This window comes from Vipera berus (assembly GCF_964194415.1).
Source record: "Vipera berus genome assembly, chromosome: W".
NCBI classification, from domain to species: domain Eukaryota; kingdom Metazoa; phylum Chordata; class Lepidosauria; order Squamata; family Viperidae; genus Vipera; species Vipera berus.
In genome coordinates, this window is record NC_138210.1 from 50,307,886 (window position 1) to 50,322,801 (window position 14,916).

General features: G+C 50.3%; 1 protein-coding gene across 1 annotated transcript; it reads right to left on the minus strand.

The window, feature by feature from the left end:
• Positions 1 to 419: 419 nt before the first annotated feature.
• Positions 420 to 14,395, minus strand: LOC308676593 (armadillo repeat-containing protein 5-like). The gene is made up of 6 exons (XM_081342487.1): positions 14,053 to 14,395; positions 12,076 to 12,183; positions 9,412 to 10,249; positions 4,185 to 5,443; positions 2,327 to 2,459; positions 420 to 1,342 (listed from the first exon to the last, which is right to left on the minus strand). The coding sequence occupies exons 1-6, from the start codon at positions 14,375 to 14,377 to the stop codon at positions 544 to 546; spliced, it is 3,462 nt and encodes a 1,153-aa protein (XP_081198613.1). The 5' UTR covers positions 14,378 to 14,395; the 3' UTR covers positions 420 to 543.
• Positions 14,396 to 14,916: the final 521 nt, after the last annotated feature.

The following is a 14,916-nucleotide window of genomic DNA, read 5'->3' on the forward strand; positions in this document are numbered from 1 at the left end:
CTGGCCCAGACCAAAAGGAGACTCCTCCTACTTTTGAGTTTCGGCCAATCAAAAAAAGCAAAGAGTCCCTTTCTGACAGGAAGGATTCTTGAAGCTCCCAAATAGACGTTCTACGGCTTCTACCCGTGTCGGTTTGTCTAGGACGGTGTTTCTCGAACCTCTGTGAATTCCCCAGCCAGAATTCTGGGAGTTGAAGTCCAGACCTCTTAAAGTCACAGAGATTAAGAAACACTGGTGTAGCAGCAGGCAGGGCAAACCCTAGTTCTGTTATCAGGCATCTCTCTTTCCCGCTCACCCCCCCCACCGCCAGCCTCACCCCCACACACACACACACACCGCAACTGATCAAACAGTGCTTGGTCCCAGTGCTAGGTTGAAGCCCTGACCATTATAGGACCATCCACTGACCCAGACTCCCCTTTTCTGAGCATTTTGCCGTTTATTCTCTTTGAACTCCAACCATCCTCTCCCTCGCCCCATCCACAACGTCAGTGTTTCAGTTGTGTATAAGAACCGGGGGAGAGGAGAGAAGGCACCCATCCGTCAGCTCAGCTGGCCCTCCGAGCCACTGCCCCACGGAGACTCCAACACCACTCCGAGCAGCTTGGCGGCTAAACCGCTGGGATCTGCAGCCGATCGGAGCAGCTCTGCCAGGGCAGCAGCTCGGCGGGTGGGGGTTGAGCCTTCCCGGATGAAAACGGACGCCACACAATTCTGAAGGAGACGAGGCCGTTTCTGCTGCTCAGCCAGCCGGTACACATCCCCAAGAGTCCCAGGGCAGAGAGAGTCTTGGCACAATTTCTCATCCACCAAGGCTTGGAGGTCAGGGAGGAGATACTGTTCGGCCACCACCAAGATTCCTTCGGCTAAAGCCAGGGGGAACGGCTTTCCCAAGATCCGGCAAGGCTTGCCACGACAGCCGTGGAGGAAATGGGCGACAGCCAGGAAAGGCTCTGGCAACACGTCACGAAGCGTCACGGTGGTGTGGGACGACTCGGCGAAGCCTCCGCTCAGCATGGCCCGGAAGACCTCAGAGGCCTCGCTGACCGCCTGTCGCACGGCTGGCACCCTGCAGCCAGAGTCCAGCTGAAAGAACAGGTCAGCCCCACCACCCTCCTCCACCACGCGAGAATAAGGACAAAGCGGTGGGGAATCCAGGCGAGGCCGCTTCGCGGCAGGAGACGAGACAGAAGCAGGAGACGGAGCTTGGGAGCTCACAAGGAGGGAAAGAACGTCTGAGGTACAGAAGACCAAATAGGGGTCAGGGTCCCGCACCAGGACCCCCAGCAAGATCCGCAGGCCAGAGAGGCCCAGCAGCAGCTTCCGGCAAGCAGAATCCTTCCTGCAGCAGAGAGAAGACACAACAATGAGCATTGGCGCTTGTTGCAAATCAACCTCATTTCCCTCTCTCCCCCACCTCCCCAGCCCCACACTCCTGGCAATATTTCTCCCCGAATTTGGGGCAACCTCAGGTGTTATGCATAGGGACACAGTGGCTCAGTGGGTGAGCTTGTCGATCAGAAGGTCGGCAGTTTGGCGGGTCGAATCCCGAGTGCCGCATAACAGAGTGAGTGCCTGTTACTTGTCCCAGCTTCTGCCAACCTAGCAGTTCGAAAGCAAGTAGAAAAATAGGGACCACTACGGTGGGAAGGTAACAGCGTTCCATGGGCCTCTGGCGTCTAGTGATGTCAGCCACATGACCACGGAGATGTCCTCGGACAAGCGCTGGCTCTTTGGCTTTGAAACGGAGATGAGCACCGACCCCTAGAGTCGGAAACGACTAGCACGCATGTGCGGGGGAACCTTTACCTTTACAGGTGTTATGCACCCTTCTCCCCTCATCTTCCAGATCTGTGGGATCGTACCACCAACGTTAACCGGTTGCCTCCCGCATCACAGTCTCCCGCCGTTTAGCCATCTCATCCAGTTGAAGATAAGCAGCCTGGACATCGCTTGGAGGTTCCAGAGCCACTAACAACACCCCACCACCACCACCCAATCTTTAAACCTCTGGTTTAAATAGCAGATCTGAGACAACCGCATGCAATGGCTGCGTTCGCATGTTATTTGTGTTCCCCTCCCCCCCCGTTACACTGAACTACACCCTAAGCACAACAGATTGCGTTCACACAATACTGGGACGCAAACAAGACCACCCAGGTTAAGATCTCTCTGCTGGGCCTTGAAGCAAGCCCAGGGAACGAAGACAGAGCCTTGGGTCTCGCGCCAAAAAGGTTGCTGCCGTTTCGACAGCCAGCCGAGGAATAAAATGTTTTGCCCGCTGCGTCCAGCTTCGACAGTGTGCAGAAAGGGACGCCCGACTCACCGGCAGATGAGGGGCAGCGCCAGGGCGGAGGCTGCCTGGTCCAATTCGCAGCCCGACAGCAGCATGTGAGTGAGAACCCCCATGCCAAAGGGGGACTCTGCCTGCACGCAGAGGTTCATCAGCAGCGCCTCTCCTGCGGAGTGGGGGAAAAGGTAGCGGGTTAGAGGCAGCGTCGCCATCTAAAATGGTAAAGTGTGCCGGGAAGAATGGCGGCGAACCATCGCTTGGGCAAATCGGTATGTTCCTCCCGCCTTTACAGGCAATTTTCCCCATTTCTCTTCCTGCTCGAAGAGGCCTACTTTTACAGATATGCACGGGCAACCTCTTGACTTGACAAGCAACGAGGCTAACTCCCAGAATTCCCCAGCAAAGCCACCGCCTGGCTTAAAGTTGCCCAGTTTGGAGACAGTCTCTTATCAGCGGCTGCCCCGTATCCAAGACCCAGCGAGGTGGGACACGAGGGCAGAAAGCAAAGTAGGACAGCAATGGCAAACCTTTTAGAGACCGAGGGCCCAAACTGCAACCCCAAACCCACTTATGTATCGTTGGGTGCCGGGTGCGCATGGCCCATTGGGTGGGTGTGGCCAAATGGGTGGGCGTGGCTACAGTGGTAACAGCAGACTGGGCGGGACTAAAAAGTTCAATCAATCAATTCCAACTTTGCGAGATCTTTTTTTTTTCCAGCGAGAAGTTGAAATTGATTTATTTATTAATTTTTGATTGATTATTATTTTTTTGGCACACGACAGCGGAGGCCTAAAGCGAAAAGGTTTAATAAAACCCAGCTGAGGGGCTAGGACTGGGGTGACGGCTCGTGTGCCCACAGAGAGAGCTCTGCGTGCCACCTGTGGCATGCGTGCCATAGGTTCGCCACCACGGGATTAGGAGATTCCCCCAATGTGAGACTCGCCGATGTCAGGAGACCTCGACTTACAGCCATTCCTTTAATGACCATTCAAAGCTACAACGGCACTGGAAAAAGTGACCTAGGACCAGTTCTCACACTTATGACCGTTGCAGCATTCCCCAGGCGCGTGATCAAACTCCAGGTGCCTGGCAACCAGCATCCATTTACGATGCTCTCGGGATTGTCTCTGGTAACTTTTCTAGGCAGTTTCTCACAAGCAAAGTCAAATGGGGGGGAGGGAGCCAGATTCGCTTAACAACCACATTTCACTTAACAAATTCAGGGATTCACTTAACAGCCACAGCAAAAAGATAGTAAAATGGACACAACTCACTTAGTAACTATCACACTTAGCAATCGGACCAATGTTGAGTATTCTGGACAGCCTTGGCAACCTAGGGATGTAGTCTGACACGTCCAACTCCTATACAGGTAGTCCTCAACTTACAACCATTCGTTTAATGACGGTTCAAAGTTGTAACAGCACTGGGAGAAATGACTTAGGGACTTCTGACCCTTATGACCCCTGCAGCATCCCCACGGTCACGTGATCAAAATTGGGGCGCTTGGCAACCGGTTCATACTTATGACGGCTGCAGTGTCCCAGGGTCACTGTGATCCTCTTTTTGTGACCTTCCGACAGACAAAGTCAATGGGGAAGCCAGATTTGCTTAATGGCCGTGTTACTAACTTAACAACTGCAGCGGTTCGCTTAACAGCTGTGGCAAGAAAGTTTGCAAAATGGGGCAAAAAACCCATTTAACAACTGCCAAGCTTAGCAACGGAAATTTTGGGCTTAGTTCTGGTTGTTAAGCCGAGGACTTCTTGTAAACCCAAGGAAGCATGTTGGCTAGGATGAAGGGAGTCATACATCGGCCACAGGTGGGAGAAGATTGTCCTAAACTATGAGGATAACGCAACACACACACACACACAAACACACACACACACCAAGTTCCTTGAATCTCCTGGGATCATCTGAACCGCTGGTCTCCCCCTCTTCTGCTTCACCGGTGATGGCAGTGGCGGCTTGCTCAGGGGATACACCCAGGATCAACCAAGCCCTGATGAGTGAGGGCCCATGGAAGCGCACGAAGGGCTCCAGGCAAGCTGGGTTGCAGGTGAGACGGTGCAGCAGCCGAAGGCAGCGAGAGGAAGGGGAAGGACTCCCGGTGATGTAACGCAACAGTCCGTGCAGCGTGTCCGGCGTCACCAAACTGCGACTAGGATCCTCAGCTTGAGAAAAACGGGAGAGGAGGAGCAGGGCTGGCGCTTCGGGAGCATGGAGGTCTGGGTCGCCCACGTGGGAAGAGAAAGAGAGCGGCAAGGTCAAGGAGAGCCAGGGAGACGAAGCTTCCGAGGCCGGGCGCAAGCCCTGGAGTGGTGGTGTGCTTTGCTCCGAGGAGGAGCGCAGCTTGGCACGCCGTTTCCAGTAAGAGGTAGGCGTCTTGTACTCCTCCGGAGAAGTTGGGAGAGTCTGAACGTTCGGCTTCGGAGGGACCGGGACCGCTTCCTCTGTGACCGGGGATTTGGCAAGAGGCCCGGGTGACAGCTGGCTTTGGTCACCCTTGCTGGGAATCACGATCAATGGAATGGAGGTGGAGTTACTGGGCCCAGGGCTGTTCTGGCCGGCTACCAAAGCAAGCCAAGAGGATTGTTCGGCTCCACTGTCGATGTTTCCGGCATGTCGCCTTTCCTCCGAGGTGGATGAACAAGGCAACTCTGAGCCATCATCCGCAGAGAGATCGCCGTCTAAATTTGCCAGCTCTGACACCATCACCGGCTCCTTTTGCGGCTTGTTGGCCCCGTCTTTATTCTCCTTGTTTCCCTCTGAATGTGGGTTTCCCTCTAAGACAGCTTCTGGGCGGACATTTCCCGATTCAGCCGACAAAGGTAACACTGCAGGACTGAGGCTGTGATCCGGAAGGATTCCTCCACCTTTCGTTGCCGAGCTTAAAGTCTCCGAAAGGCCGGGCTGCCCCCCAAGAGGCAAATCCAAGAAAGGGGAATGTAAAAAATCAGGAGATTCGGCTCTGGAATGGGTTTTCATCCCAGATGTGCTGTGGCAAGGTCCTAGAGATTCATCTTGCAGTTCTTGGCCGGGACTGAGATCTCCTTGGGTCTCCAACTCGGAAAGGGTGGCATCAGGAGACCACTGAGGAGAAAGGTCTCCTGGGCTGGAAATATAACCTTCCGAGACAAGCCAGGATCTGCGTTGGGGACAAAGAAGAAAGAGAGAGAGACGAAAGAATAAGCTTTGACGCATATACATGGGGGAAGATCTGGAGAGGAGGGATCTCAAGAACAGAACGGGAGCACGTTCGGCTAGAAATACTGGGAACAAAAACTCCACACGGACTGCGCAGCTTGACGTCTTCCCTGCTGCAAAGTTTTCAGCAATCAGTCAGACGATGCTCCGTCTCAGAAAGGGCCCGCAACTTGGCCCTTGGTGGAGCAGTGGGCTAATGCCTCCTTAAGTAACACCAGCTGCCTGCAATTAGTGCAGGTTCGCATCCCACCAGGCTCAAGGTTGACTCAGCCTTCCATCCTTCCGAGGTAGGTAAAACGAGGACCCAGATTGTTGGGGGCAATAAGCTGACTTTGTAATAATGCCGCTTGGGGTGTGTGTGAAAGCCCTAATAAGCAGGCATATACATAGAATGAAGGCTACTGCTAAGCTTGTAAGCCACCCTGAGTCTTCGGAGAAGGGCGGGATATAAATGGAATTAAAATTAAAAAAAAAACTTGGGTGTCCTCCTGGATTCAGGGCTTAATTTGAAAGATCATCTAACGGCCGTGACCAGAAGGGCCTTTGCACAGGTTCGCCTAGTGCGCCAGTTGCGCCCGTTTCTGGACCGAGATGCCCTATGCACGGTTACCCACACCCTAGTCACTTCTCGCCTGGATTACTGCAATGCTCTCTACATGGGAGTGCACCCTTGAAGTGCACCCAGAGGCTTCAGCTGGTGCAAAATGCGGCCACGCGGGTGCTTATGGGAGTATCTCGAGACTCCCATGTTACACCACTCCTCCAGGAGCTGCATTGGCTCCCGGTTGCCCTCCGGGTGCAATTCAAGGTGCTGGTAATAACCTTTAAAGCCCTATACGGCTTAGGCCCGGGGTACTTGCGAGACCACCTGCTGCCATTATCAACCTCCCATCGCCCGGTTCACTCCCACAGAGTCAATGCCGGCTGGCGGCCCCCAGGGGGAGAGCCTTCTCTGTGGGCGCGCTGACCCTCTGGAATGAACTTTTTTTTTTTAATTCCATTTATATCCCGCCCTTCTCCGAAGACTCAGGGCGGCTTACAAGCTTAGCAGTAGCCTTCATTCTATGTATATGCCTGCTTATTAGGGCTTTCACACTCACCCCAAGCGGCATTATTACAAAGTCAGCTTAATTGCCCCCAACAATCTGGGTCCTCATTTTACCTACCTCGGAAGGATGGAAGGCTGAGTCAACCTTGAGCCTGGTGGGATGCGAACCTGCACTAATTGCAGGCAGCTGGTGTTACTTAAGGAGGCATTAGCCTGCCTCTGGAGCTGCGGACGGCCCCTGACCTTCGATCCTTCCGTCGTGACCTGAAGACTTGGTTATTCCAACAAGCGGGTCTGGACTGACTATGTTTTTTAAATTTGGCTTTTATTGAGTTAAATTGTCATGTATCCATTACATTTATTGTTTAATTCTTTTTTAAATTTTGTATTCCATGTTTCTTAAATTTTTTGATGTGAGCCGCCCTGAGTCCTTAGGGAGAAGGGCGTCATATAAATTCAATAAATCTAATCTAATCTAATCTAATATAATATAATATAATATAATCTAATCTTCAGAGCGATGCTGTCACAGGAAGCCATACCTGGTGGGAAAGCAATGCAAGATGCGCCAAGCCATGCAGGGCGCAAAGCCCCCTCGTTTATAGTAGCTGCGCCCTTACGCTGAATTTTCCATCTTATTATAAATGTGGCGTTTTTCAAGCTTGGCAACTTTTAAGACATGAGGACTTCAGCCTCCCAGAATTCCCCAGCCAGCCATTTGGAACCAGACATTCCGATGCTTGTTATGCGAGTCATGCACAGTTTTACCAAAAAAAATTATTAATTTATTTTTTTTGCCACAGTCGCCAAGCAAATCATGGCAATTGTTAAAGGAATCACATGCGTTGTTAAGCAAGTCTGGCTTTCCCCCCCCCCCACCCCGGCAGGGAAGGTTGCAGATATCAAGTCACAATATTGATTGCAGGATGCTGCAACTATCGTAAATACACGAAGGATGCCAGGTGTCCAAAATCTGATCATAGGACCCCAGGGGCATTGTGACAGTCACAATCGCGAGGACCAGTTGTTGCAAGTCACTTTTTTTCAGTGCCATTACAACTCGGAAGGATGGCCAAATGTATTTGTATAATAATCCAAGGGCTACCCCCTTCAAACTGAACTCGACTGCTGGACAACTCAAGGGCTTCTGTGGGTTTTTGTGTGTGTGTGTGTGTGTGTGTGAAAATTTCCAATTACTTATAGGCCTGGCTATTTTCTGCAGGTCTACCATCCAATTATCAAGCAGGCCTGATTCTGCTTAACTTCACCTGGTCAGCTAGGCATTTTCATCTGCTGAAGAGTTTTTAGGGCATAAATCAAATAAAGGTAAAGGTAAAGGTTCCCCCGCACATGCGTGCTAGTCGTTTCCGACTCTAGGGGCCGGTGCTCATCTCCGTTTCAAAGCCGAAGAGCCAGCGCTTGTCCGAGGACGTCTCCGTGGTCATGTGGCCGGCACGAGTAGACGCCAAAGGCGCACGGAACGCTGTTACCTTCCCACCGTAGTGGTCCCTATTTTTCTACTTGCATTTTTACGTGCTTTCGAACTGCTAGGTTGGCAGAAGCTGGGACGAGTAACAGGCGCTCACTCTGTTACAGGGCACTCGGGATTCGACCCGTCAAACTGCCGACCTTCTGATCGACAAGTTCAGGGTCCTAACCCACTGAGCCACCGCGTCCCTCTATAAATCAAATAGGAGGCCCCCAAATTCGGAGAAATTCAACTTCCCATTAAAAGAAAAACGAACAGCTGAATCTTTAAACCACACGGACTTTATAGGAGGAAGGCAGAAGGGGCCGTGCAAAGCTGGCACCAATCAGAGGAGGTCAGCTGCTCCACTGTCCACCTAACTCCCCACTGTGATGTTTTTGTCTTTTTCAATTTGCCAGGTCTTTCCTAGAATTCCCAATCTAGGAAATCCCAGAATCAGACACGCAAGGTAAACAACTGTCTTCCACTTGCATATATATGCAAAGGATCGGTGCAGAGTTTTCCTTTTTTTATCGTCTACTCACATGTTCACACCATCATCCATTTCCCAACTGGGCTTTAGAATGTAAAAACACCTTTTATTTGGCAGCCTTTCAAACTTACCCCATCTTTCTCTGACGTATAAACCTACCTTTTCCACTGCAATACCCACTAACAGCATTGGAATGCAGGCAGCCCTCGACTTGCAACACTTCATTTAGTTACAATGGCATTGAAAAAAGTGACCATTGCAGCAGTATGACTATTGGTCATGTGATCAAAATTCAGGTGCTGGACAGCTGACGCATATTTATGACATTTCCAGTCTCCCCAGGGGGCCGTGTGATCACCCTTTGTGATCTTCTGACCAGCAAAGTCAACGGGGAAGCCAGGTTCACTTAACAATGGTGTTAAGTGAAGTAACTCAACAACTGCAGTAATTCCATTTAATGACTGTGGCAAGAAAGGTCGTAAAAATGGGGCAAAATTCACTTAAGAAATATCTCACTTAACGTTCCCCACTATCCTTCGCATTCCCCACCATCCGGTCAGAGCTGAAGAAGCTTCTGGGATGAGAAGCGAAGCGTCTCCCAAAGAAAAACAAGAAATTCTAGTTGCCTGGTGAAAAAGGCACCTTTGGGGCAACCGTGACCTGGATGACTGAGAATCCTCATAGACATCTCACTTTATAACAGAAATGTTGAGCTCTACTGCGGTCGTTAAGTCGAGGACTACCTGTACAATGCTTCTTATTGGAAGCCAAGCCCAACATGGCCAATGACCATGAGTCAGCGGACCCGACCCATCTGAATAAGTTGTAGTCCAACCCATCTGAAACTGTTGAGTAGTCCCTGCACCCACCCAGATGACCTGCAGGCAAAACCAAATTTACCTCAGGCTCTGAAAACTGGAACTCTCTGCTCCGGGCAAGGCCTGTTCTCCTCGCCGCCCCTCAGCAGGGAAGTCAAACGATGCCGCATCTTTCTCGTATTCATGTTCTTCCTCCTCCTCCTCCTCCGCTTGTTCCCGGCTGGCCCACTGGCCCTGGGCTGCCAGCCTGCCAACCAGCAAGGGCACCAGTCCTCCGGCCTGTAGCATCTCCAGGGCTTCCTCGTCGTAGAAAAAGGCCACAAAAGCCATCACCACCCGAGCGTGCGAATAGCTGTGACATTGGTCCCGCAACAGGGAGAGCAGTAACTCTAATCCTCCGGTCTTCCGCACCCGGCTCCGATTAACAGCCTCCCGGCACAGGAGGCACAAAGCTTTGACCAGTGGATGGAGGGAGGCTCCGGGCGCCCCGGCTCCCCTCCGCCGTTGGATCTCCCCCACTAGCAACTCCACCCCGCCAGCGTTGCCTATAGCTGGTCTCAGCATGCCCTGAAGACAGAGGTTGGCGAGGACCGCAAGGGCCGACTCCTGCACCACCCGTTTTTCGTGGCCAGCTAAGGTTACGAGGGGCACCACCCCACCTCCCAAGCTCAGCTGCTCCGCACAGTCACGACTGCAGCCCTTTGTCAGCTCCACAAGGGCGCGCACCACGGCTGCAATCAAGGGCCCATCCTCCACGGAGGAAACCAAGCGCTCCGCTATGGGGCGGACTGCCCCCTGTTGGACCAGCGAAAGACGATGAGCAGGAGTATTGGCCAGGTAGCGGATGGCCCTGATCACGCTCTGCAAACATTCACTGTCCTGGGAGGTGGTGAGCACCTGGATTAGCTGGGGCACGGCTCCTGTGAGGCAAATATTCAGGAAGTGAGAATATGGCAAGAAAAGGAAGTCCGGTCACAAGATCCTACATCGGCTAAACGGTGAGTCAGCCAGATACATTTCCAGATGCCTCAATTAGCATACATCTCGGTTTATTTTTAGGGACTCAACGTTTTATTGACCCCTATAATCAAGCAGCGTTCAAAGGCACCATATTAACCCCAAGAGCTCCTTGCTCCCGTCTACCTGTCAGGCCAATTATTATTATTAATTGCACTAACTACGGATACGAAGTTTATTCTCCACTTTAAAATAAAGCAGCAAAAAAAAAGAAAGTCTTCCGTGACGAGATCTACTTGGGATCTGTCAGGACTCCACCATTTTAGCCTTCTGGGAGGCTCTGAAGAGCTGACGTCTCCCCAAGTGCTGGCCTTGAGCGAAGAGGCCAGCGAACACACGGGGGAAAATATCGTCCATGGGGTGCCTGTGAGATGCTTTCGATTTTAGTATTCTAGTTTTATGTTTTATTGCTGCTGAGCAGCCCAGGATTACAGTACCGCAAGATGGGCAGTTACGTAAGCCTTTTAAATAAACAAATAATTTCTGCTCTGGTTTCCATTGACATCATTCCCATCCCCCGCCCTGGGATATGGAGAATAATATGAAGGCTTGCAGTGGAACTTTGACAAGAGTAATTTGGAATTTGATGCCCAATTGTGGAAAGCCACTCAAATTCCTTCCAAGTTACCAATGAAGTGACACCACCACCAACTCCCCATCCTGCAGATTCTTATATTAGAAGAACGAAGAGCTCTGGATTCATCACAGTTAAGCAGAGATGCTTAACATATCCCCGCTTTTAATTTACAACCTGTCCGTAGAGCGTCACATCTGACCAACCTATTATTGCAAAGGTTTTACTATATTAAATGAATTCCCCTAAGGAATTGTACGATGCCCTTCAGAGTTTGCACCAAATATTATTAAGAGAATATATGAAATGTATTTTTTTTACTATTTCAAGCCCTCAGAATAGCCAAGCATATTATATATGCTAAAGGTATACAACAGAATTGATAATTATCTGCATATTTGTAAGGGGGAGTTGAGAATGGCGGGACATAAATTTGTCTCAGGGTGCTGATGCTGCTAACATAGAATCTTTATCCACCAGGCCATATTGACTCCAAGCAATTAATAGCTCTTAACCTCTGTGTGTGTGTTCATGACGGGGAGAGGGAGGAGGAAAAAGTCCAACTAACAATGTTGGAAAATAAACTTGAGCTGCCCTTTGATGGTGAAAAAGTAAGAAAGACAGCTGTACCTCCGCACTGACCAACCACAATCAGGACCAGCAACTCTGTTACTAAGTGGCACGGTCATTAAGTATGACATTATGTGACCACATCAACTTACATCAATTTCAGCTGCAGTCACTAAGAAAATCATACCTGCAGTGATTAAACACAATTTAACAACTTCCTGATGGCTTCCCCATTGACCTTGCTTGTTGGAAGCCAGCTGTGAAGGTTGCAAAGGGTGATCACATGACTGTGAGATGTGGCAACCGTTGTAAATGTTCACCAGTTGTCAAAACACCCAAATTGCAATCATGTGACCTCAAGGAAGTGGCGATGGCCACAGCTTTGAGGACTGGCCACAAAAGTCTCCTTTTTCAACATTGTCATAACTTCAAACTCACTGAATGAGTGGCTGGTAAAAGAGGACGTGTGTGTGTGTATGTGTGTGTGTGTGTGTGTGTGTGTGTGTAAATACATACACATACTACACATCTCAGTTCTACACTTACATAGATCCTACCCTTTTGCCCACCCAACCCCTGTTCAACCTGCTTCATGGATGGCCTGGCAATTTTCTAAGTCTACAGCCAAGTTGCCGAGTGCCCGTGCTGTCCGATTCAGGATACTTTCCACAGCAAGTGACTTCAGGATAATAACTAGAAAGAGAAAATGGGGAAAGGTAGCAATTTGATAATCCAGTTGTAAAACCACAACATCTTTTAAGAGAAGTAGCTGTCTTGGCTAGTTGCACTGGGGGGGGGGGGAGAAGGGAAGAGTTTTGTGGCACTTCAAACTACATTTAGCTTTTTTATCACTTTCTGCTAAGAGGTAGGCATTTCCAGGATAGACAACAGTTTGGTGTATTGGCCAGATTAGAAACTGAGAGATTGTGAGGGAATCTTAGGTAAAGAAATCAGCTGGGCAACTTTTAGCCACTCCCTCCTTTCACAGGGTTGTTAATCATGGGGAACACAGGACAAAATAGCATTATGTATGCTGGCTTAAGCTGTAAAAAAAAAAGCAGGCTACGCGTCTAATTTAGAGATAAATACAAGCTTCCTACATTTTACATATTACATAATTACACCATGTCATGAGAGAGATTTCTGAAAAAGTTGCAAGTCCCTTGCATGCTGGGCATACATGTACTTATGAGATCTTTTCAGTGCTAGGGCATGCACTGGTATAAGCTCCAATTCACAAAACATCTATTAGCCAATTCTTCCATGCATTTAGTTATCTAAACACAAAGTACTTAGCATAGCCCCATAACTTGGCATCAAAGAGGGTCTGATAAAATCAAAAGGTAAATATTAATAGTACCTAAACTTGTTTTTGCTGGCTTGAAACCATGAATAGCTTTCCATTTTCCCCCGTCCATCCATTTTAAAGGACGAAGCTGTGATATTCACAGTATTAACAGGCAGATGGCGTGCCAAGTAAAGCAACCGCAGCCCCAAGTTACACATCTAGGCATAATTTAGCTGTGTGGTGTTTTTTATTGTTGTTTTAAGGACCGGGACAATCATTTTAGCCCAGGACACCATCACAAATCTAACATGAGATGTTCCCAGTTTTAGAAATGTTCTACAGTCGGGGCCCATGCACAAGGCTCAGACTGGCATGGTTTAAAATCCTTAAGATTTCAAGTTGTTAGCATATTCTAGCATGTTTGTAATACTATACCCTGTATTCAGCTCTGGGAAGTCGGGGAGGGGGGAGGGTTGGGTAGGGGTGGGTTGGGGAGAGGGGAGGGAGAGGAGGGTTTTTTTCTTTTTTTGTTTCTTTTTTCTATTTTAAAAATGTGTTGTAAAACTTTTCAATACAAAAAAAAGATTGCAAGATACAACATTTAAGAAATGAGTTACTTCTAGCTGACATTGGGAAAGCCTGAGGTTTCACCTTGACCACTTCCAACAGCCGGAAGCCCTTGTTAAGGTTATCATCCTTTTGCACTCACACCATCAGATTTAAGGGGGCATAAAACTGATTTCCCCCCCCTCTGCCCCCAGTGGGTGCCCTGATTTGAGAAGCCCCACCCATAAGAGGGGGGGGGGGTTCCGGCTTGATGGGAACAGCGGTCTCCCCCTCCCCACCAAGGCTGCATCTTCACTCCTTAGCACAGGGGTCTTCAAACTTGGCCCTTTTATGACTTGGGGACTTCAACTCCCAGAATTCCTCAGCCAGCGTGGCTGGCTGAGGAATTCTGGGAGTTGAAGTCCCCAAGTCATAAAAGGGCCAAGTTTGAAGACCCTTGCCTTAGCAAGACAAGATGCCCTTCCCGGAGCCCCTGCCGATGCCGCCGACTTCAACTCCCATTATCCCGTTGCAGCTCCCCCATCGGCCTAGCTGGCTGGGAATCATGGGAGTTGAAGTCCAAGACGTGATCAGGCATCAGGCTGGGACGGGAGGGGTGGAAACAGCCCCGCCCACTCCAGAAATACCTGGGAGGGGTGTGTGTGTGAAGAGGGGCTCTTCCTTAGCCGTACCCCCATTCTGCCCCCCCATACACTTTTTGCACTCACCTAGCGGCGGGATCCCCCCAAGTTCGCGCACCTGGGTGCGGCTGCCCCCTTCGGTGCAGCAGTTGCCCAGGATGCTGAGGGCCAGGTCCAAAGTGCGGCGCGGTCGCGGGGAGCCGGAGAGGATCCCCAAAAGTGGCGCCAGCCCCCCGTGGGTCCGGAAACGGGCGATGCCTCCCGTCTCCTTGATGTGCTGGGTCCGGAGGGCCAACAAGGCCTTGCCCAGCCCGGGCTCGGTCCCCCTCTGCAGCTGGGCCAGGCAATAATCTAGGGAGCCAGTGGGGGTGCAGGCTCCACCCCCCGAACCCCTTGAAGCAGGAGCCGCCATCTTGGGGAGAATCCCCTTCCTAAGGGCCGAGGGGGGTAAACATCAAAGGACGGGGGGGGGGGGCGGTGCACGCCGGGAGTTGTAGTCCTCCGCCCCCCCAAGAAAAAAGGGGAGAGGCTACCGGTCCCGGGATAGATCACACAGTGCCAAGCGTGGCTGAAGGAGTGATGCATGACGGTAGCTGTAGTTCCTACCTCGTCCTTTGTGATAAATAGTGTTAAGAGGAAGGACCGCAACTTCCATAGGGCTATGCGCCAGCAAATGGCAAGCCTCAACGTGTACAGCAAAGGCAAAACTGGGGGTGGGTGGGGGTGGAGCGGAGAACTGCATTTCGGGAGTAGTAGTTTTACTGGTAGGCTAAATGGGAATAAATAAACCGTACACGTATGGATTTTCGTGTTCTGGAGAAAGATGCAAAAGTGCGTCTCAGTTTTTGGGAACCTGTTGCAAGACTCAAAAAAACCCACGAACATCAATATTTATTAATTGTATTAATAAAATTTAATTTTTAATATTATTTTATAATACGTATTTTATTT

Coding starts and splice junctions, on each gene's coding strand:
- LOC308676593 (XM_081342487.1), bottom strand. CDS start 14,377: ATGGCGGCTCCTGCTTCAAGGGGTTCGGGGGGTGGAGCCTGCACCCCC. Junction 10,250..12,075: donor CCAGGCCATCCATGAAGCAG/GTTGAACAGGGG, acceptor TTTGCCTCACAG/GAGCCGTGCCCCAGCTAATC. Junction 2,460..4,184: donor CAGGAGATTCAAGGAACTTG/GTGTGTGTGTGT, acceptor CCCACTCCGCAG/GAGAGGCGCTGCTGATGAAC.